General features: G+C 36.0%; 1 protein-coding gene across 1 annotated transcript in view; it reads right to left on the bottom strand.

Annotated features, from left to right (window-relative positions):
* The window catches only part of fkbp16 (FKBP prolyl isomerase 16), a 55,430-nt gene extending 32,948 nt beyond the window's left edge, over positions 1-22,482 (bottom strand). The window contains exons 1-3 of the mRNA XM_051135679.1: positions 21,595-22,482; positions 19,733-19,902; positions 18,843-18,931 (exon numbers count right to left, since the gene is read on the bottom strand). Of these exons, the coding sequence (XP_050991636.1) occupies positions 18,843-18,931; positions 19,733-19,902; positions 21,595-22,150 (815 nt within the window). The 5' untranslated portion in view covers positions 22,151-22,482. The remainder of the gene's footprint in view (positions 1-18,842; positions 18,932-19,732; positions 19,903-21,594) is intronic.

The following is a 22,482-nucleotide window of genomic DNA, read 5'->3' as shown; positions in this document are numbered from 1 at the left end:
AAAGTTCTGAACAAAACATTCCTCCAGTAACATTAATAGAACATTCATTCCAAACCCAGAATTATTTCTGCACAAAAGTTTGACAGTTTAACAGCTGAGCCCAAGACTCTGTTACTAATTTGAAAACGTCACTTTAGAACTAGTAACAAAGGAACGTTGAGTTACTTTATTAAAAGCGTATTGCATTAAGCAGTGTATTATGTGTAGTAGAGTATTATGTGAGAGATGGTCTGAGCGAGTGTGATTACCTGCATCATTCATTCTTCAGCTCAATCTCATATTCACAATAAAACATTAGTTTGAATGTCCGCTGAAGACAGCGATATCTGTGTCGTACTATTCTTTCATCTGTTAAGGGTGATTTCTGATGGCAGCGCTGCTCAGTGCATTTGTTGGCTGCGTCTTCTAAGCTGTTGCTGAAAGTAAAAATAACTTCCTTGTTTACAACCCTGTTTCAGTCTCTTTCAATATAAAAGTCTTTACTGTTGACTCGTAAAAAGTTTTGTCGCCATCTAATAATGGAACAATAACTAATCACAATCACAAACACACACGCACTATTTGCCAATAATAAATATTATTGTTAAATACTACTATTATTTATATTAAAAGTTATTTATTAAACAACAATATTTAATAAACAACAACAACAGCCATCAAAAAAACTGCTGGGAAATTCAGTCAAAAGTACATTGAAGTTACATAAATTATAACGCGATGAGATTTTGTCCTCATCCAAAACTATTTGCTCTAAAACAAATAATAAATTAATGAGACCAAAGACTGCCCGTTAGATTTACCCAGATTAATTATATCTCATGTTTAACCACTATAGAGACATCAGAGCCAGCTGCAAATTCCAGAAGATCTGGCCATGGTAAGGCTGTTCTCGGCGTGTTCATGTGTGCTGAATGGCCGCTGGAGCTCACATCTCCCAAAACACTGAAGCAAATTTTCAATTAGACATTATCTTTATTAACAAACTGCATATTTAAAGTCTAAACAAGTGCATTCTCACCTAAAAAACTCTTAAAACTACATTCCAAGCAGGGTCCAGGTTTGTAGCCCAATCACATTTCGAGGGGGGTCCCCAGGTAAAGATTGCGTTCCGGGGGGCTAAAATACACGTTTTATTAGCATTCCAGGGACTAAATATTATGTTATTGGGGTCGCTTCAACCCGCGGACATAAAAAACAACCCACGGTAACAATTTTAAAGTAGTTTAAATCTGCAAGAAAAACATGGACTTGGCAATACTGATTCTGAGACACAAAAAGAGTATAATTTTTAAAATTATGGTAGATTTGGGTGTCAGCCATGACACTTGCTTTGAGAAAAAATGCAAACAGAGTGATACAAACGGTGAAACAGTTGGAGTTCTGTTATCACTAGAATATCACACTCTTGTCAGTCGATCAGATTTGAGAACCAGAAAGAACTGTTGTATAATATAATGTGTGTGTGTGTGTGTATATATATATATATATATATATATATATGTGTGTGTGTGTGTGTGTGTGTGTGTGTAAAAGGCCCTTAAAAACTATGATTATGCTTTCCTTTCAGTAGTATTGTTTTGTATGTGTGTCTGCATGCATATGCATAGAGAAAACATTTATTAGCTACAGACCTGCTGTTGTAACCTGTAATCTCTGTACATTCGGGCTCTCACATGCGCCATTTAGCCCTGAGAGAAAAAAGAGAGAGCACAGCCCTGCTGGGGAGTGATGATTCTCTCTGTTACCTTGGCACAGTTGATTCCAGGGCCGCCACACGCGCCCCATCAGTCCTCGTCATTCTGTTTTGCTGCTCTATTCTCTTTATCTTTTGTAAGCAGGGCTGGGAAGTGGCGAGGGGTCAGGGGCTCTGACGTTTATTCTGACGTGTATTGTTCTCACGCATATCATGCCATGGTAAAGATGCTATCTCATTTATGTCATCTCACAAAGACCATTCTCTCCTGAGCCTTCTGATAACACACTTTACATCCGCTTGACCAAGGCAAATTCTACCAACACCTAGTCTCACATAGCCAGGCTTTTGACTGGGTCTGATCGCATTTGTAGTTGACTTTGGCCAGTTAGAAAGGAATAAAGCATCAGAATGTAATATAAAGCAACTGACTGCGTTTTCCATTTTTTTCTGAAAATGATCAGCTAATCCCAGTAGGGCTGCCTTCGACTAAAGATTTTTCTGGTTGACTAGTAGTCATTAATTTTAAGCATTAGTCGATTATTAGTTGCACATTTATTAATAAACCATAATAATCATAATAATGAGTCTTTAATTGCCTACATAGCCAAGCAGATGCCAAAAAAGTTTGCCACAGTAATTTCTGTATCTGAAATGTGTTCAGTTGTATTTATTTATGCTATTGCAAATTGATTTGTTTGTTCCTGTTTTATTACTAATTGTTTTCTTGTCTTTAACAATTTAATATTTAAAATTTATATTAGTCTAGTTGTTTTTGCTCTGGTAGTTTTTGTTAAAATCATAATAAGCAAAAGTTCCTCTTGTAGGCTGCTGATTTTTGCTCATGTTATTTAGCTGCAACAGAACACTTTGTAAAAAGACAGAATAAATATGTTTGACATCTAAATATCTGACTTACATTTTTTATTGGAATTTTTTACATTTTATTCGAATCGAAAATAGGAATCTATAAGAATGGGAATCGATAAGCAGAATCAGAATCAATAAAATTCAAATGATACCCAACCCTACACTGTAAAAAACAATTTGTTGAGTCAAATTAAAATAATTTGTAACCTGGCTGCCTTAAAATTTTAAGTTCAGTCAACTCAAAAAAAGTTTATTCAACTTGAAATGTTAAATTATACTAAGTGACAACTTAGATATTTGAGTTGAATCAACTTTTATTTTTTAACTTTTAATTTTAAGGCAGCTGGGTTACTTACCCATCTGTTAAGTTTAGCAAACACAAATATCTAAGTTGTTGCTTAGTACAACTTAACATTTCAAGTTGACTAAACCTATTTTAGTTGACTGAACTTAAAATTTTAAGGCAGCAGGGTAACAAATTATTTTAAGCTGACTCAAATTGTGTTTTTTATTTTTTACAGTGTAGTCTTCATTGTAATATGAACCTTCAGATCATTCTAATTTGCTGATTTGGTGTTCAATTATTTTTGGTGCTTAAGTGTTAATAAGTAAAGAATAATTGATTTTCCTCATTTTCTTCACAAACAGCATCTTTGTTACACTTTTAAACGTCTGTCAGCCAATCAGATTCAAGCATTTAAAGGGGTGCTATTATACTTTTTCACTTTTTGAATTTTAGTCAGTGTGTTGTGTGTATCTTTGGGAATAAAAAAGATCTGCAAAGTTACAAATCTACAAGTCCAAGTCCAAAGGGTGATATTTTGTTTTTAAAATAAAGGGTCAATGAAGGCCTCCGGTAGCGAATCGATATGTTTTTGTGAGAAAAATATCTGTATTTAAAACATAAGAATCACTTTAATTTAGCTTACGCTAATTGCTTTGGCAAGGGGTGTAGCAGGACGGAAACAGCTGTTCGTCAGTCGCAATGCAGTGGAACAGCTAACCAATCACAACACATTTTGTTTTTCGGAAGGCGGGCCTTCATTAAACCCCGGAACTAATCGAGCCATTTGTGCCAGGCTGGGGGAGAAAAGGTATTGTAATAATGTACATTATGTGAAAAATAATGCGTTTTTTGAACCACCAAGCATGAGAGCATGTTCTAGTACACCCCCAAAACAAAATCAAGACTTTGTAAAAGAGCATAATAGGACCCCTTAAATGGCCCTGTAGTATAATGGTTCTTTATTATTAAAATTATTACCTGGTCGGGTTCGTGTAGAGCCCTTTGAAGCTGCGTAGAAACTGCAATTCGGACCTTCAGCTCGTTGGCTCCTATTGAAGTCCACTACATGGACAAAAATCCTGGAACTTTTTCCTCAAAAAACTTAATTTCTTTGCGACTGAAGAAAGACAGACATGAACATCTTGGATGACATGGGGGTCACTAGAACATTTTGCAGCACGCTTTAAGAGTTCCTCTGAAACCCTCCACCTCCCCAGCTCCACCTGTATAGATCTGCTACAGGTTATTATATATGCTATTTGTCAGCAGTATGTCTTGAATACTCACAGCAGTGTATCAGTGTATGTATTGGCAGTAGCAAGTTCCTGTACTAGCAGATCTATTCTGCCAAAATACATTAACATTGTCATATCTATTAACATGCTAAAACCTCAGAGAGTTGTCATTATAGAAATGAACTTATTCTGTCATGAATAACTGAGTCTGTCTGTCAGTCTGCTGTCTTTCTGTCATCATATGCTGCATGCAAATGTGGTTACAGTAAGTACTCTGCAAATACTATGACTTAGATTAGAGCCATAATTTAGCCAATAGACCATTCATTCAAATACAGTCGACACTCCTTGTGTACACACAGAGTTTGAGTTATAACCACATTTCAACTTAATTCACATGAAAAATCAGGTTAATGACAACCATATTTTCTGTCTGTCATTATAGTCTGTCTTTTCTCTTTTTTTAATTACCCATGGCTGTCACTCCCAAAAATTTGCAGTGTGTACATGACCAGTTTCGCACTTTAAAATTAATAATTCATAAAGTAATATTAGGCTTATGGAATGGGTGTGTTGGTCCTCCATCAGTGTCAAAAGGTTAATACCTACGCATTATGTTTAAGATTCGGAAAAACCAATACAAAATAGTTCTGTTATGTTCCTGTGAACGCTGGGTTGATGTGGATGATAACGGCAGGGTTACCAGGAACAAGTCAAGTACAAGCAAATAAACAGATGGGAGAAGGAACATTAAGGTCTGCGCATGCACAGGTCAAACAGAAGGCAAACTGCTCAAGATCGCTCTAACCAAATATTTAGTCTCACAAGGAACCAAAAAGAATGTTATGCAGAACGTTTGCTGTCAAACTGCAGCCAGTCCCGAGTTTCTCTTTGAGATGAGGTTTTACTGTAGCGTGTGTCAGCGCACAATATGAGGGATGAACAGGTCTCTGTTATCAGCTGTGAGATTGTATCTGCGTGTGGGCGTCTGTGCGAGTTCATGCAGTTCACTTCACGTGTAGCATACTCTGTAGTTTTTGGGAACACAGGTGGAGATTTAGGTGGGGAGTGAATTTTCGTGATCTCACGAGTCATGCAATTTTCTGAAATGAACACATGACAAATTAGTATTCATGAATCATGAACAGGTTGATTTTATTGTTTTGAAAGTTTTTTTTACACTGTTGTGCTGTTGTGGAAGTCATTGTCAAGCTGTTTTGTGGTGGAGTTCTTTTATTCATTTTTATGTAACATGTAAGGTCTGTGTCTTATTTTATATTTTTTATTTTATTTTACCTATATAATGACAATAGCTTGTATTCAGCTTTCCACATCATTATGCTGTTTGAAATTTAATTGTTTAACATTCATATATTGATGACTGAAATTAAAAATCGGTTAATTTAATTGAAATAGTGATAGCAATAGATGCTATTTACACTAAATGTAAATAGCAATTAGATGCTATTTACATTCAGTGAAAAAAAGGATATTTTCTTAGTGATAGATACTATTTACACTAAGTGCAAATAGCAATGGATTCTATTTACGCTAAGTGAAAATAGCAGTAATTTCTCAGTAATAGATTTTCGTACGACCGTACTCGGATAGGTTTAGGGGCGAGGTTAGGTGTAGGTCATTTGTACGAATTTGTACGTATTGTATGCTAAATCGTATGAATTTGAACGAGTGAGGTCGTACGTATTCATACAAATTAGCCACCTCGTAAAATATGCACAAACTGCCATGAGATCGGGCTGGATTTACTAAACAGGGCAAATTAGAGTTAGAGTGCAATTCCGTAAAAACACAGATGGAAGGGGAAAATTCTGGATTTGATTTACTGACAATGCGCACATTAAAGAACACAGATCTCAACATCTAATGTCCATAATTACCAGTGCAATCTACTAAGAGCAGCACAAATTACCACCAACTTTAAGACATGCTTTTTTGGGGGGCATTAAATAATGGCGCAAATACCAGTAATATTACAAGCGCAAACATTAGTAAGTCATGTAATAAAATCAGCGTAAAATGTGCAGTAAGGTACGTAATTACTTTATTGCAGAAATGTATATAGAGGCACATATATCCAATGAGCCTGGGTTGGTCTTCATTGTTACATGAACCTTCAGATCTCATTCTAATATGCTGATTTGGTGTTCAATTATTATTGGCACTTAAGCATTAATAATGTTTCTTAATATCAGTGTTAAAAATTGTTTTTCTTGTTTAATATTTTTGACCAGTGACCAATCATTTTTCTAGATAAGACCCTTATTTCTTGGCTAGGATTGTGCAGAGCCCTTTAAAGCTGCACTGAAACTGCAATTTGTAAGTTCAAAGCATTAGGAACCATTGAAGTCCACTATATGGACAAAAATCCTGAAATGTTTTTCTTAAAAATCTTAATTTCTTTGCGACCAAAGAAAGAAAGACATCAACATCTCATTTCCATAACGTCCAGCGCAATCTACCAAGAGCAGCGCAAATTACCATCTACTTTAAGACATGCTTTCTTTAGTGGGGCGTTAAATAATGGCGCAAATACCAGTAATATTACGAGTGCAAACTTTAGGGGGAAAAAGTCAGAATTTTTAAATATAAACTCAAATTTACCTTTTTTTATTTTTTTATTTCATGGCTTCCATTCACTGCCAATTTAAAACTATCATTTTCTGCAACCAGATAAAAACATCATCACTGCTTGCAAACAGTAAATTGGTCTGTTCAGTAAGAACAGTGCATCTTTAGTAAATCCTGCCAGTAGGCTACTATTTTAATGCCAAAAGATGGTTTGCGCTGGCGCAAACTGTTAATAAATCTGGCCCAAAGTAGATTTTACTCAGATTCAGTGCAAAAACTGCGGAAGCTCATTTCTGCCACTGAATAAAAAATAAAGATATAAGATAAAAGAGATATAAACTCACAATTCTGAGAACTTAAGTCAGAATTGTGTGATATAAACTCGCAGTTGCGAGTTATAATGTCAGAATTGCAAGATATAAAATCATAATTCTGACTTTTTTCCTCAGAATTAAGTTTATATCTCGCAATTCTGACTTTATAATGAAATTGCGAGTTAAGTCAAAATTGTGAGACATAAACTCTCAATTCTGAGAACATCAGTCTTTTTTCCCCTTCAAAATTGGACTTTGTAACTCACAGTTGCGAGTTCATATGTCCCAATTGCGAGAAAAAGTGTCAGAATTGAGATTTTATATCTCGCAATTCTGTCTTTATTTCTGAGAATTGTGACTATTTCTCAGAATTATGAGTTTATGTCTCACAGAAAAGAAAAGTCAGAATTGCAAGATGTCAACTCACAATTGCGGTCCATATTGTGAGATAAAATGTCACAATTGCCTTTTTTTTTTATTCAGTGGTGAAAACTGGCCTCCATATAAAAACTAATAAAGAAGAAAAAATGGATTTAAGTAACTATGACCTTTTTTTTTTTTTTTTTTTTGATAGTGCATGTGCAGAAATTTCTCTTCTGCTTCATTTTTGAGTTACACTACCATTTAAAAGTTCAATATGTTTTTGGGATCAATATAATTTTTCTTTAGGAGATATTATTTAATTTAGCGAAGATGCATTGCATTCAAAGGTAAAGAATAAAGACATTTATTTTATTCTTATTTTATGTCTTATTTCTATTTCAAATTAATGCTGTACTTACTATCAAACTTTCTATTCATCAAAGAATCAAAGAAATGTTTCTTTAACAGCAAATCAGCATTTTAGAATGGCTTCTGAAAGATTATGTGACACTTAAGACTGGATTAATGGATGCAGAATATTAAGCTTTGCTATCAAAGAGTAAATTACAGTTTAACATATCCACACGGAATAACAATGTGTAGTAAACTGTTTGCGCTACAAACCAGTGTGCTCATAATTAGGATAATACATTAAAATAATATGGTAAGGCACACCAATTTGCAATATCAAGCAGCAAATCGAGCTGTTTTGTACAGCTAAAACCGGAAACCAGACCCATAAAATGTACAAATGGCCACGCCTACTTTTATGATAATAAAAAGGTGGATATTCAAATAGAAAAGTTACTTTAAATTGTAACTATATTTTAAAATGTTACTGTTTACTGTACTTTAAATGTAACTAGAAAAAAAGACCGACCCCAAACTTCTTAATGGTGAAATAATCTGTACATATTAGATTAGGGTTAACAGAAATTATGATTACAAAGTCCACACTCATTTCTAATTTTCTCCCCGTTTCTAATATAGCCTATCGTATACAGATGTGGCTGTGGACGTGTTTGAGTAACTGGCCACTTTTTCATATCAGTAATACAGACTTTTCCTGTCTAGGTAGCCAATTATAGACTAGAGTAAGCTGCAAGCTAGAACAAATGTATGCTGAAAGTCTGGCTTTGTAAGATGAACAAGCATGACTGTACTCCATACTCCTAGTCGTAAACTAGTCAGTTCACACAGGAACACATATTAATGTGCTGCTCTATGATTGCACCATACTAGAAAAATTTGGGAAAAAATGTTGTTTGTTAGAAAAACTGCTGTAAGTAAATACTGTGTAATTTAAAGGTTAATGACCTTAGCAGTGGCTCAGTGACCACCACCCAGGTTCCAATGAAACCGATTTCACTGTTTATGGGTGTGTTTTCAGGCATGCATGAACATTTCTACCTGCATTTTGGCTTGTGTGACTTGACTCTGCAGCATGACAGCTGGGAGTGGCTCTGATTCACTTTCATACAAGAGTTCCAGCTAGAGGTTTGACAGTCTTAATCTCTGAAATCACATGACTGCTACAGCTCTTATCATGAACCTGCTGTGGGAATGTTTCCAAAACTAAACAGGACACTGAGTGACAGCATTTCCTGTCACATTTGCATGCATTTTAACCATATCTCATATTTGTGGTTGTCTCTCTATGATATATAGGTAGGCCACGCATGCAGGAAAACCTGATCAGCTGAAGCACTGCTTAATCGTAGAAGCTAATTGATGCAAAATAGCCAAGCCATTAACAAGAAACACAAACATTTGCATATCAAGGTTGGGCCAACAGGCGTCCTGACAGTATTAAAAGCTCTTCATAATAATACAGCATAGCTCCCAGGCAGCACGTCAGTGGTGATTGGTCACTCAATGTGAGTCATGCAACCACACACGTCCTCTCTGAGACACACACGCATACTTGGATGCATCAGTAAAATAGTGACTTTATTTAACTATTTCTTCTCTTCCATGTCAGTCTTCGATGCATCATGGTACTCTCATGAATGAGCGTCGGAGACACGAAAGAGAAGAAATTGTTGAATAAAGTAATTTTTTTTGTTTTCTTTGTGCACAAAAAGTATTCGGTTGAACTGACGTCACATGGACTATTTTAATGATGTCCTTACCAACTTTCTGGGCCTTGAATGTGGTAGTTGCATAGAGTCAAAAGGTTCTCAGATTTCATCAAAAATATCTTAATTTGGGTTCCAAAGATGAACAAAGGTCTTACAGGTTCGGAACGACATGAGGATGAGTAATTCATGACAGAATTTTTTGGGGTAAACTATCTCTTTAAGAGTGTAACTTTTCACAATTGCATTTTCTAAAGTTATAATTGTGAGACAAACTTGCAATTCTGAGAAACAATTCTGACTTTTTTCTCAGAATTGCATGATATAAACTCACAATTGCAAGTTCTAAAGTCAGAATTACAAGACAAACTCGTAATTCTGAGAAATACTCACAATTGTGACTTTTTTCTCAGAAATGTAAGTTTATATCTCACAAATCTACCTTTTTTTTCGGAATTGCGAGTTTATATCTTGCAACTTTAACTTTTCGTAATTGCAATTTCTACAGTTATAATAGCGAGACCAACTTGCAATTCTGATTTTTTTTCTCAGAATTGCATGATATAAACTAGCAATTTCGAGTTCTAAAGTCAGAATTGCAAAACAAACTTGCAATTCTGAGAAATAGTTGCAATTCTAAGAAACAATTGACTTTTTCTCAGAATTGCGAGTTTGTATCTCGCAGTTGTAACTTTTTTCTCAGAATTGCGAGTTTGTATCTCGCAATTGTAGCTTTTTTCTCAAAATTGCGAGTTTGTATCTCACAATTGTAACTTTTTTCTCAGAATTGCAAGTTTTTATCTCGCAATTATATCTTTTTTCTCAGAATTGCGAGTTTGTATCTCACAATTATATCTTTTTTCTCAGAATTGCAAGTTTGTGTCTCACAATTATAACATTTTTCTCAGAATTGCGAGTTTATATCTCGCAACTGTAACTTTTTTTTCTCAGAATTGTGAATTTGTATCTTGCAAGTGTAATTTTTTTCTCAGAATTGCGAGTTTACGTCTCAGAATTTTAACTTTTTTCTCCGAATTGCGAGTTTACGTCTCAGAATTTTAACTTTTTTCTCCGAATTGCGAGTTTGTTTCGCAATTGTTACTTTTTTTTCTCAGAATTGCAAGTTTGTCTCGCAATTGTAACTTTTTTCTCAGAATTGCGATTATATATATCACAATTGTAACTTTTTTCGCAGAATTGCGATTACAAATATCACAATTGTAACTTTTTTTCTCAGAATTGCACATTTTTATCTCGCAATTGTAACTTTTTTCTCAGAATTGTTTGTATCATGCAATTGTAACTGTTTTCTCAAAATTGTGAGTTTGTATCTCGCAATTGTAACCCCTCTCTAAGAGTGTGGATCTCTTTAAGAGTTTGGATAAGACTTGGGTAGCCAAGTCTTGTCTAACTGTCTTAAGTCTAACTGTCTTGTTATGCCAGTGCTTTACTAGATGTATTTCCATAGTGTCTTTTAACTTGATGCTTAAACAGATGTTTGGTACTTTTGATTTCTGACTGTCTGTTTGAATTGCTGAGTCATTTTTTCTGAGTGAGATGCATAGAAGCTACTGCCAGTTCTTTTCTTCTGCTCTTTCCCAAGACTTGGCTCGCCAACAGTCGCTAGAACCTAGAACTGTGTGTGTTGATTTAAAAGCCATGCTGTGAACAGACTCATCACTTGGCTGCACGAGTATGAGTGCGTGCGATTGTGAGCGCATGCATGTGTGCGAGAATGTGTCATATGTCAGCTGCAGCCGGAAGATTTTATCAATGGCACATACAGTACACTCACAAAATCCTCATCACTCAATTTGACATTCAGATGAGAGGAGAGACGTCTCATCATTTTCACACACCTACACAGCTCACACCATGTTTGCTTAAAGGCTCAATCTGTTTGCACCTCTCTGGATGCTGCTTTCATTCTGTGAGTGTATGAATTTGGGTAAACAAAGACTTGTGTATTTCATGGGGATGCTGTTTTACAAAGAGAGTGGAATTTTACAGTGGATTATGATGATATTACATCTTTGTCAGAGATTGGTTGACTCAGTTGAATAAAATCCAATCAGTTAGCATATACTAACAGCTAAATTAAAAAAATTCAGAGGAATCAATACATATGCTATGATTACATCATTATCCGTCAGGTTTGTTTGGGTCAAAGTCAACACATTTCTGACAGTAAAACAACAAATTTGAATTTAAAGGCGACATATCATGAAAATCTGACTTTTTCAGTGTTCAAGTGCTATAATCGGGTACCCAGTGCATCTACCAACCCTGAAAACTTGAAAAAGGACAACCCAGTAACCTGTGACATGTTGAGGGGATCTTATTATAATATTACTGCCCCTTAATCCGCACGTTTCCACCCACAGCACTGCCATTTTGTTCCCAAGCGTGTTATAACTCACAATTGCATGTTAAAGTCAGATTTGCATTATTTAAACATTATTCTCAATTCTTACTTTTTTCTCAGAAATGCGTAAAATAAACTCGCCATTGCAAGTTCTAAAGATTTTGACTCTTTTAAGCATGCATGGATAAATTGTTCAGAAATCATTACAATGCATTTAGAAAATAGGGTCATGAAACAGAATGTTGCAATGACCACAAGGTGCACAACATGGTGCTATTTACATCAACACACATATGATAGTTGTTCAAAAGCAATGGTTCATATTTTAAAATATCAGTATTTTCTCACACACACCTATCATTTCATGAGATAATGATCTATCAAAAGAGGTCATGTAGATTACTGTTATGTTGGTTTTGCGTGGTTTTTGAAGTGTCAGCTTTGAGGGACTCATTCACTTACATTATACAGGCTCACAAAAATTGATTATTTTTCTAAAAATATGTGTTCATCTGAAGAAAGAAAGTCACATACATCTGACACGGAATAAGGGTAAATGATGAGATAATTTTCATATTTGATGGAGTAGAATCACTTTAACTGGTATTGAATCTAGAATATTCCTTTAATTTCAAGGGAGCCACACGTTAAAGAAACAGTTCACCCAAAAATGAAAATTCTGTCATTAATTACTCACCCTCGTGTTGTTCCAAACCTTCGTTCATCTTCAGAACACAAATTAAGATATTTTTGATGAGTCCGAGAGCTTTCTGACCCTGCATAGACAGCAGCGCAACTGACACGTTCAAGGCCCAGAAAGTAGGAACATTGTTAAAATAGTCCATGTGACATCAGTGGTTTAAACGTAATTTTATGAAGCTCAGAGAATACTTTTCTTCTCTAAGTTTACGGTTGAACCACTGATGTCACATGGACTGTTTTAATGATGTCCCTACTACTTTTCTAGGCCATAAAACGTGTCAGTTGAGTTGCTGTCTATGCAGGGTCAGAAAGCTCTCAGATTTCATGAAAAATATCTTAATTTAAAATATCTTAATTTGTGTTTTGAAGATGAACGAAGATCTTATAGTTTTGGAATGACATGAGGATGAGTAATTAATGACAGAATTTTCATTTTTGGGTGAACTATCCCTTGATGTTACCTTTAATTTGAAGCTAACTTGCAATTTACCATCCCATGACATATGGTTAGGATTTGTTTTAAGTTTTATGTGGTTAACTGCAGCTTTTCTCTGAAAAACCCATAATGAAACGAGTAAGGTGTCCAGTGACCTTTGGCTCTCCTTATGTTGAAACTCAGATATCCACTATGGCTGCATATTTGCTTTGCTTACTAGATTTTACACTGGTGAGCACTGGGCCTTGTTAGGGGTCAATTAGGGACTGGGTTTTGCTTTTAACGCGAACGCAACCAGTTTTTATGAGACAATTTCAGCTTGATATTCTTGTTAGTGATCCACTCCAGTTCATCCCAGGCCATCTGGGGTTTGTTCATTAAATTTTACGACATGTCTCGATGTCCAAGTAAATACACACTTTCCTTTCTAACACGGCTCATTGAGTCCCTCCGCCAACACCAACAGGGAGCCGGTACTCATCTCTGCACATGCTGGAAAAGACAGCATCGTGTTTCTGCCATAACACACATAACACACGCACACCGCGCTGTTTGGCTTGAGAACTTTTGTACTCGTCTCACACGCTAATTTGTTATTTGCTCATGCCCTGCATGTTTATCTGTCGGGGGTGTTGGATTCCGGCAAGTATACAGATAAAAGCTTGTGAGGGAGAAAAGAGGTGCGTGGGGTTCACAATGAGGGTGTGTTTGTCTATCTCTGTGTGTTTTTAGAGTGTGTCAGTGAGAAAGCAACAATGTGTGTTTGTGTGACCGAGGATGAGTGGGTGAGCGGTGATCTGCTATAGTGTTTTCCAGCAAAATGGGTGACTCATTTACATTAGGAGCATTTTTAAAAGCTGTCTGGGATTTCTCTATCACTGTTGTCTTTGGCATGTTCTATGCAAATGCCAAACATAAATTAAATGGTGGAGGTGAGTCAGAATCAACTAAACGTGATTCAACAAACACTAGCAGCACTTTTTCTCAGCTGTAAGGGGTAAACATATAATCTTTTCTGCTATCTGCTTCAGAATGACAACAATTTTTTTTCTGTAAAACAATAAACAGGAATTTAAAGGTTACCTTGGCATTACCTAGCTAATAGCTGGTAGCCATCGGCCCATATTGAAGCTATAATATGATATAATACAAACCAGGGTTAAACAAGAAAGAAGAATGGTCTGTGATGAGTTCTAGGCCAGTTGACAGAACTGTCACTTGTCTTTTTGGGCCTTTTCAGCAAAAAATGATGTGTGGTAGTCTTGAAAGCATTAGTAAGAGTGTGTCAGTAAACATCAGTAATGTTTTGAGTCATATGCCATTGTTTTCCAGCATTTTTAATGAATTTATGAAGCACCATTTTAGCTATCCAGCTTGCTGCATTAAAAATGCATAAATAAATCATGTTAATAGTAATAATAAACATTTTAATGGAAAAAAAACATTTTGTAAGGAAACTAAACATTCAATGAATACATAAAGTATGCATAAAATATTTGATAAATATATATATCATAAACGAATATTTAATAAATAAATTAAGTAATTTAATTAGTCACTCTTTTTGTGGTTTTGCCACAGTCATTTAAAATAAAATTAATGTTAAAGTTTATTTATTCATAAATAAATAAATATATAAATATATAAATAATTTTTAAATCTTGATTTTTGATTTATATTAAATTTATAATATTTATTATATATTATAAGATATATTATATGTTATATTCTATACTATAAGTTTTATATTTTGATTTATATATGTATATATATATACATATATGTATATGTGTATAGTGTATATATATAGAGTATATATAGTGTAAATATATTTAATTTAATATTTGGATTTAATTAGTTTCAGTTTTTTCAATTATTATAATTTTTATATCTTGATTTTTGCTTTATAATTTTACATATATATAATATTATATATACTAAGATATAATATATACATATATATATATATATATATATGTATATATATTATACATTTATATTACAATAACATTATTATATCTTACATTACAGTTGCCGAGGAAGTTCAATTAAATATCAGTTTATATTATATTATATATTTTAAATTATTTCATTTCAAATGTATTTCAGTTACTGAAAATTATTTGTAAGAGTTTTCATTTTAATTCACAATAAGAACACTGTTTTGTTGATCATTGATATGACATTTTAAAAAGTTTCACAGATACTTTTTATTAGTGTGCCTACAGGCCAGTGTTTGAAAATGTCTGGCTGATATTGTCTCCCACTTGGAAACTACCTGCAGTATATGATCTTGGCCAAAACAACACTGAGATGTGGTTAGAGTCCCTTCTTTGCTGTTTTGAGAGTCGGATGTGCTTTAACCTTGATCCACCTCTATTAATGGAAAAATAGTCACCTGCTGTTCCATAACTAATAAGCCACTGATGCATGCATTAGAGACGAACAGGGAAAAAAACGATCACCCACTCAACGCTGCGACTCCAATCACAGTCAGTTGAATCAGTCCGTCTGCAGTCGGCTCCAACAAAAAGCTGTGAAGTGCTCTTGGTGGAGACAGCGCTGTCTGTAACAGGCTACCGACAGGGCTCAGTCAATACATGCCACAGCCACTGGAGAGAAACTAAATGAGATTTCCTCTCGGGCTCCTTTTAACTCTTCCTTTCTTCTCTCTTCCTCCCTCCCTTCTTCCATCAGTAGCTTCCTCTCAGCCACTTTCCACCCCCTCCATCTGCCGCACTGCCACTTTGACAAGCCGTCACAGTTGTCAAATAAGGAAAACATGTTGGAGGTGATGTTTTTTGAGTTTCTTGTCAAAGGAACCTTTATCAGGCTCAGTTCTTGCATATCTAACAGGGCTGCTTATATTGGTAGGAGTGTATTGTGTGTGGTTCAAACATACACACAAGTTTACTTTTAGCACCTCTGCTTTTTAGGGAAGCATTGTGAGTGTGTAAGCGCATATGTGTGTGTGCCTTGTACCTATTCAGTGCCATGGGATGAGATGTTGTCACAGTGGCTTTGCTGTCACCCTTTTAACTGCTGGCAAGAAGCCTATGAGGTCTACCTTAGGGCCAGGGCTAAATTTAAGTTTGCCGCTCACAGTTCTAATCAGTAGCATCAAAACAACCATTAACTGCAGATCAGTCTGCCTCTCACGACTGCGAGGTCCCAGCGGACGCCACTCATAACAGGGCCAAAGAGAGAGAATCACACAGGAGCATGTCCCTTCAGCCCATGCGTCTGCACTGCCACAAGCCAAAGCTAACGATCACTCCTGAGCCCTCGCTACACACACACATATACACACATATGTGCGCTTGTGTAGTTAGCATACAAACAGACCAAAGCTCAAGACCACAATCATGATACAAGAACAACATGACCCGACTCGCATTCCCCCAGGATCCCTGAGTAATCTCTGGTCATTTTGTGCTTACGAGTAAATCTGTAATAAGTAAATTCATGCCTAAAATAAACTCTAAATCACAGGCGGGGATCTGCAACTCAGTAAATGCAGCTGCATAACGACTGAACTAATACTAAATCTGATTGCAATGGTTTAAAGGCACTTTGAACTGGGAAGAGCACATGGTTACCAGTGCAATTGATTTTAAGTCTCAAAAACACATGACTGTTTACTGCTTATCTACATGCTTGGATTTACTTGGTGAACACGTGAATACAAACTCTCTAAAACAGTCTTAAAAATGCTGGGTTAAATACAACCCAGCGTTGGGTAAAATATGGACAAACCCAGCGACTGGGTTGTTAAATGTTTAATCCAACCTTCTGGGTAGTTTTATTTAACTTAGCTATTGTTTAAAAATTACTTAAAATAAACCAAAAATAGGTTGTAAATTAAAAATCAGATACGTAATTAGAGGCATCAGCAATAATCAAAAGGTGATCATTTATTAATACGCAAGTAAAAAAAAAAAAAAAAAGTTCATTATTTAATTATTATTTATTTAGAATATAGCTTAATTTATAATTAACTTAATAATAAATGTTCATTTATTGAAAATATTAATAAATGTTAATAATACAACTTATTTTGGGTTCATTTTAAGCAATAGTTGAGTTAAATAAAACTACCCAGAAGGTTGGGTTAAACATTTAATGCAAACACAGGAACAAAACCAGGGTTGCCAGGTTTTCACAATAACAGCCGCCCAATTGCTACTCAAAACTAGCCCAAAACATTTCGAAGGGGTTCCCCTAGTAAAAAGTACCCGGAGGGTAAAATACACATTTTTTTTGGCAGGGTTACCCTGGTACAGTTTGCATTCCTGTGGCTAAATATAACGTTATTGGGGTCACTGAAAATGACATGAAAACCAACCCGCAGCAATAGTGTTAAAGTTGCCCAATTCTGTGGGAACACCACAGACTTGGCAACATTGATCAAAATAACCCAGTTGCTGGATTTTTCCTATTTTTCCTTTTTTTTTTTTTTTTTTTTTTTTTTTTTTTTTGTTTCGAAAGGAATTACAGATTTTTAATCAGCAAGAACCTTCTAAAAAGTAAAAAACAACCCAGTGCTGGGTGAAATATGGACAATATGTTGTTTTGACCAAGCAGTTGGGTTAAATGTTTAACCCAGCCTTCTGGGTAGTTTTATTTAACTCAGATATTGTTTAAAAATTACTTAAAATAAACCCAAAATAGGTTGTAAATTAAAAATCAGACACATAATTAGAGGCATCAGCAATAATCAAAAGGTGATCATTTATTAATACGCAAGTTAAAAAATGTTTATTATTTAATTATTATTTATTCAACTTAATAATAAATGTTCATTTATTTAACTATTTTAAGCAATAGTTGAGTTAAATAAAACTACCCAGAAGGTTGGGTTAAATATTTAATGCAAACACAGGATCAAAACCAGGGTTGCCAGGTTTTCACAACAAAAGCCGCCCAATTGCTACTCAAAATTAGCCCTAGTAAAAATCGTGTGCCGGGGGGTAAAATGCACATTTTTTGGCAGGGTTCCCCTGGTACAGTTTGCATTCCTGTGGCTAAATATAACGTTACTGGGGTCACTGAAAATGACATGAAATCCAACCCACGGCAATAGTTTTAAAGTTGCCCAATTCTGTGGGAACACCACAGACTTGGCAACACTGATCAAAATCAGTATATTAGAACGATTTCTGAAGGATCATGTATCACTGAAGACTGAAGAAATGGAAGTTGAAAATTACATTTTGACTATTTCATAATCAAATGAATGCAACTTTAGTGAGCATGAGAGACTTCTATCAAAAGCATTAAAAAATCTTCCCGATACATATACAGCATTATGTACAGTACTTTTTATTTATCTGCATACCACCATATGTGTGGGGGTTGCCTGATAATGAGTCAGTTTACCATCATCTGATATTTGTCACGCATTCCTGAGAATGTGCTGATTCAGACAGCACTGTTTTTATCTTTTTACTGAAAAGATACCAATCAACAGTGTAAGTCCTGCACTTACATTTTAATAAGTTTTCACCCTCATAGTGTAAATAAATGAGTGAAGCAAGTGGTTAAACAAAATTATTGCCTGTAGTTAAAGAATTAAGACGATAGGGGAGGGGTTCTTGAATGCCCTCAATGGTGTTTTGGGAAGGCCATCTGCTCCTGTTCATGGTTCATTTAACAAGCTACTGGGGACAGGCCGTTTGCCCTGAGAGCAACAGGTATAAAAGGACTCTGTCCCACCCTGTGAGGATAGAAGCCACTTGACTTTTTTCAAACCGATGTCACAAGAGACCCGTTCAGCAGTGTTCTCCACCCTGCATTACTTCCATCTTTAATTTCTAACTTAGAATGTGAAAGAACCTAAATTCACCAAAACCAAGCCCAAAACTCAGTCTATGTTATTTGATAAATAATACAAGTATATTTTTCATTTTACCTTCCCAGGTGTCCATAGGTGTATTGTGAATCTGCAAGCAGTAAAACGATCTCCCCTTGCTTCATCGAAATGGCACACTCTTCCAGGGCCTATACATGGAAAACAGTCACATTTTAAACTTCAGGTAACACAGATTTTACTGTACATACTTTTGATTTAGTCTCATACTCATGTCATTCCAAACCCATAAGACCTTCGTTCATCTTCGGAACACAAATTAAGAAATTATAAAATCCAACAAATTCTGCCTAGACAGCATCGCAACCATGTTCAGGGCCCAGAAAGGTAGTAAGGACATCGTTAAAATAGTCCATGTGACATTAGTTTAACCGTAATTTTATGAAGCTACAAGAATACTTTTTGTGCGCAAAGAAGACAAAAATAATGACTTTATTCGTCATTTTTTGACATATTTTAATGATGTCCTTACTAACTTTCTGAGCCTTAAACATGTCAGTTGTGTTACTGTCTATGGAGGGTGAGAAAACTCTTGATTTTCATCAGGAATATCTTAATTTGTGTTCCGAAGATGAGCAAAGGTCTTACGGGTTTGGAACGTCATGAAAGTGAGTAATTAATGACAGAATTTTCATGTTTGGGTAAACTATCCCTTTAATGCAGTCTAAGAAGTCTAAACAAGTTACCAGACAAGGTTGACCTTTCTAACTTTTAACCAAAAAGTGAATCAGCAAGGAGGTGACTTTTTCCCAGCCTTGGGTAAACACATGCAGAACTCAACATGTGAAAACACAGGTTAATCCCTATGGAAAACTCAGCGGGCAGCAGGTGCAATGTGATAGACAGGATGGAGGCAGGTGTTCCAAGTCTTCTTGTGAGCGAGTGTGTGTGTATGTGCGGTTGCCCCTCCTCTGCCTGTCTATGTGTCTCACCTGGTTGACATCTCCCTCTCCGATAATGAAGACCAGCTTGCAGTCTTTCTCCACCACAGTCCTATCCTCCAGCACACCCTGCATTTTCAGTGTGACCTCTTGACCCCAAGCCGGGCTCAGGGCATTCTTGGGACTGGCCTGTAACACCTTCTTCCTTAGCAGACGGTCATCTACAGGCGGTTGGGGTAGTGGAAAGAAAACATGGGGAGGGGAAAGAGATCAACAAGATCATAGTGTCAAACTTGGGATGTTCTTAGTGTGGTGTTAGTGAAGCTGGTTGACCAAGGAGGTCTTTCTGGATAAGCAAGTTAAAGAATTCTGTCATCATTTGCTCACTCTCATGTCGTTCCAAAACTATATGACATTCTTTCTTCTGTGGAACACAAAAGATATTTTAAAGAATGTTTTTGGGTCAAAAAATCCTTTGGGTCAAAAAACAACACTGAACTCTGTTGACTTTTATTGTTTGGACAAAAAACACTGTTGTTTTGAAACAACGTGAGGGTGAATAAGTGATGACAGAATTATAATTTTTGAGAGTACTATCCCTTTGAAGGATTATTTTATTTCCAGAATAAAAATTCCTGATAATTTACTCACCCCAGTGTCATTCAAGATGTTTGTGTCTTTCGTTCTTCAGTCGAAAAAAAATTACGGTTTTGGGGAAAACATTCCAGGATTTTTTTCCATATAATGGACTTCAATGGGAATCAATGGGTTGAAGTTCCAAAAAAAATGTATATACTTCTGAACCATAAATGCTCATTTTGCATAGTTACGATGGAAAGGTCACGCGTGACATAGGCCGAAGTACCAACCCTTTGTACAAAGCGAACGTGCAAAGAAAGTCAAACGCCTTTTACAAAAAGAGGTAAAAGAATGATGTCGGATGATTTTGAAGTTGGAGAAAATGAGATGAGTTTTCACCCTTCCCTACCTTTTTTGAACCGAAGCACACAGACGAAAAACAAACCATGTGTGACTTTTCCAATGCGATTACGTAATGCGTGAAGTCATGCATGTGCATCGCAGAGCTAGTGCAAGATGAGCATTTGTGGTTAAAAAGGTTTTTATTTATTTATTTATTTATTTTTTTTTTTTTTTTTTAGAAAATGACAGATTGAAGACCCTTATTCCTTGGCTGGGATCGTGTAGAGCCCTTTGAAGCTGCAGTTTGGACCTTCAACCCACTGGCTCCCATTGAAGTCCATTATGAGGGGAAAAATCCTGGAATGTTTTCCTCAAAAACCTTAATTTAAATGACATGGAGGTGAGTAAATTATCAGGAAATTTTAATTCTAGGAGTGAACTAAGGTTTTAAGCACATCAGCAAAATGCTGTAGACCAACATCCAAAACACAACATGCTAGTGACCAGAAATACTGGTATAGAATGCACTCTTAAAAATAAGGTTCTATATTAGCATCTATAGTTCCATGAAGAATTTTTAGCCTTAATAGAACCTTTGCATAGAACAAAAAGTTCTTTATAGTAGAACAATGTTCTTCACACTAAATATGGGGTCACTTTGGTGAAATTTTGTGGGCAAAAAATGTTACTTGTTTGACTTTGATTGTACGAAGCATGTATAGCCCCACAGAAGGTACTTTCAAACCAAGCAGCTTTTTGTTGGTCATCATGGCGAATCCCTGTGACCAGCTTGACCCCTTTGCGAAATCTGCATTGGGAAATCTTTGTCCTAGTATGACATTTCCAATGATGTGAATTTGCCAAACAACAGGAAATGTGACCACACTAAAAGGTTCCTTTTTGAGACCAAAATCTTTCTAATCTACGGCATTACTGTGAAAATCCTTGTGAAACTCAGACTTAACAAATATATGCCAGCATGGACATCTTACCTGTAATGTCCTTCCAGTCATCTGCTACAAACAGCTCCTCAAAGCTGCTGGTGGTCCATTCTTCTGTCTCAAAGTCTGGAAAAAGTGTATCCCCTGAGCTATCCCTTTCTTCCACTGCTTCAATTTCCATAAAACGAACTGTTTTTCCAAAGCTGGGAGTCTTTGTCAGTTTTCTGCTGTCCTCTGTGTCTGCCTCAATGGTCTCAGGTGGGCTAGTGTGAGAATTTGAAGAGATGGGTTCATAGGATGGGTCACTGCTTGAGTCAGTAGCATCTGTGGACATCATCTCCTCTGCCAATTTATTGTCCATTTTATTTTTCGTCTCAGTTCCGTCTTCATCCTCTTCGTCTTCTACTGCTGTCTCCTCATCCTCCTTTCCTGTGATATTCATTCCCTGCAGCTTCTTGATTGGTTCTTGAACCACCTGCCAGGGCTGCAAAATAGCTTCTTCACTCTTTACCTCCTCTGATTTTACAAACATCTCAGACTCCAACGTTGTCTCCTCTGGTTCTCCCGATTCTGGTTCCATGTCTCTACACGGTGCTAAGGATACCATTTATCTCTTCTTAAAAGTGCTGAATGTCTTCCCAGCACACGCCACACACCAGTTCTGTAGAAATTGATGTCGCTGCTGCTCAACTGCCAAACTGATGAGCACCCGTGTCCATTAGTGACAGCGTGTAGTATTTTTTAAAGCACGGCGTCCACATGGACTCTATTAGAATTATCACGGAAATGCATCGCTACATGACATAAATCCCATCCGTGGTCAGTCCATTTACTGGAGATTTTGTAAAAGGGTCCTCGTTGAAATGTTTTGCAGTGGAGACGCAGAAAATGATCAATGCATGAGAATTGTGTTGAAATGTAAAGCCCTACTGGTCAGTA

This window comes from Labeo rohita, chromosome 18 (genome assembly GCF_022985175.1).
Source record: "Labeo rohita strain BAU-BD-2019 chromosome 18, IGBB_LRoh.1.0, whole genome shotgun sequence".
Classification (NCBI taxonomy): domain Eukaryota; kingdom Metazoa; phylum Chordata; class Actinopteri; order Cypriniformes; family Cyprinidae; genus Labeo; species Labeo rohita.
The sequence above is the reverse complement of the archived record's forward strand: the minus strand, read 5'-3'. Positions and strand labels throughout refer to the sequence as shown.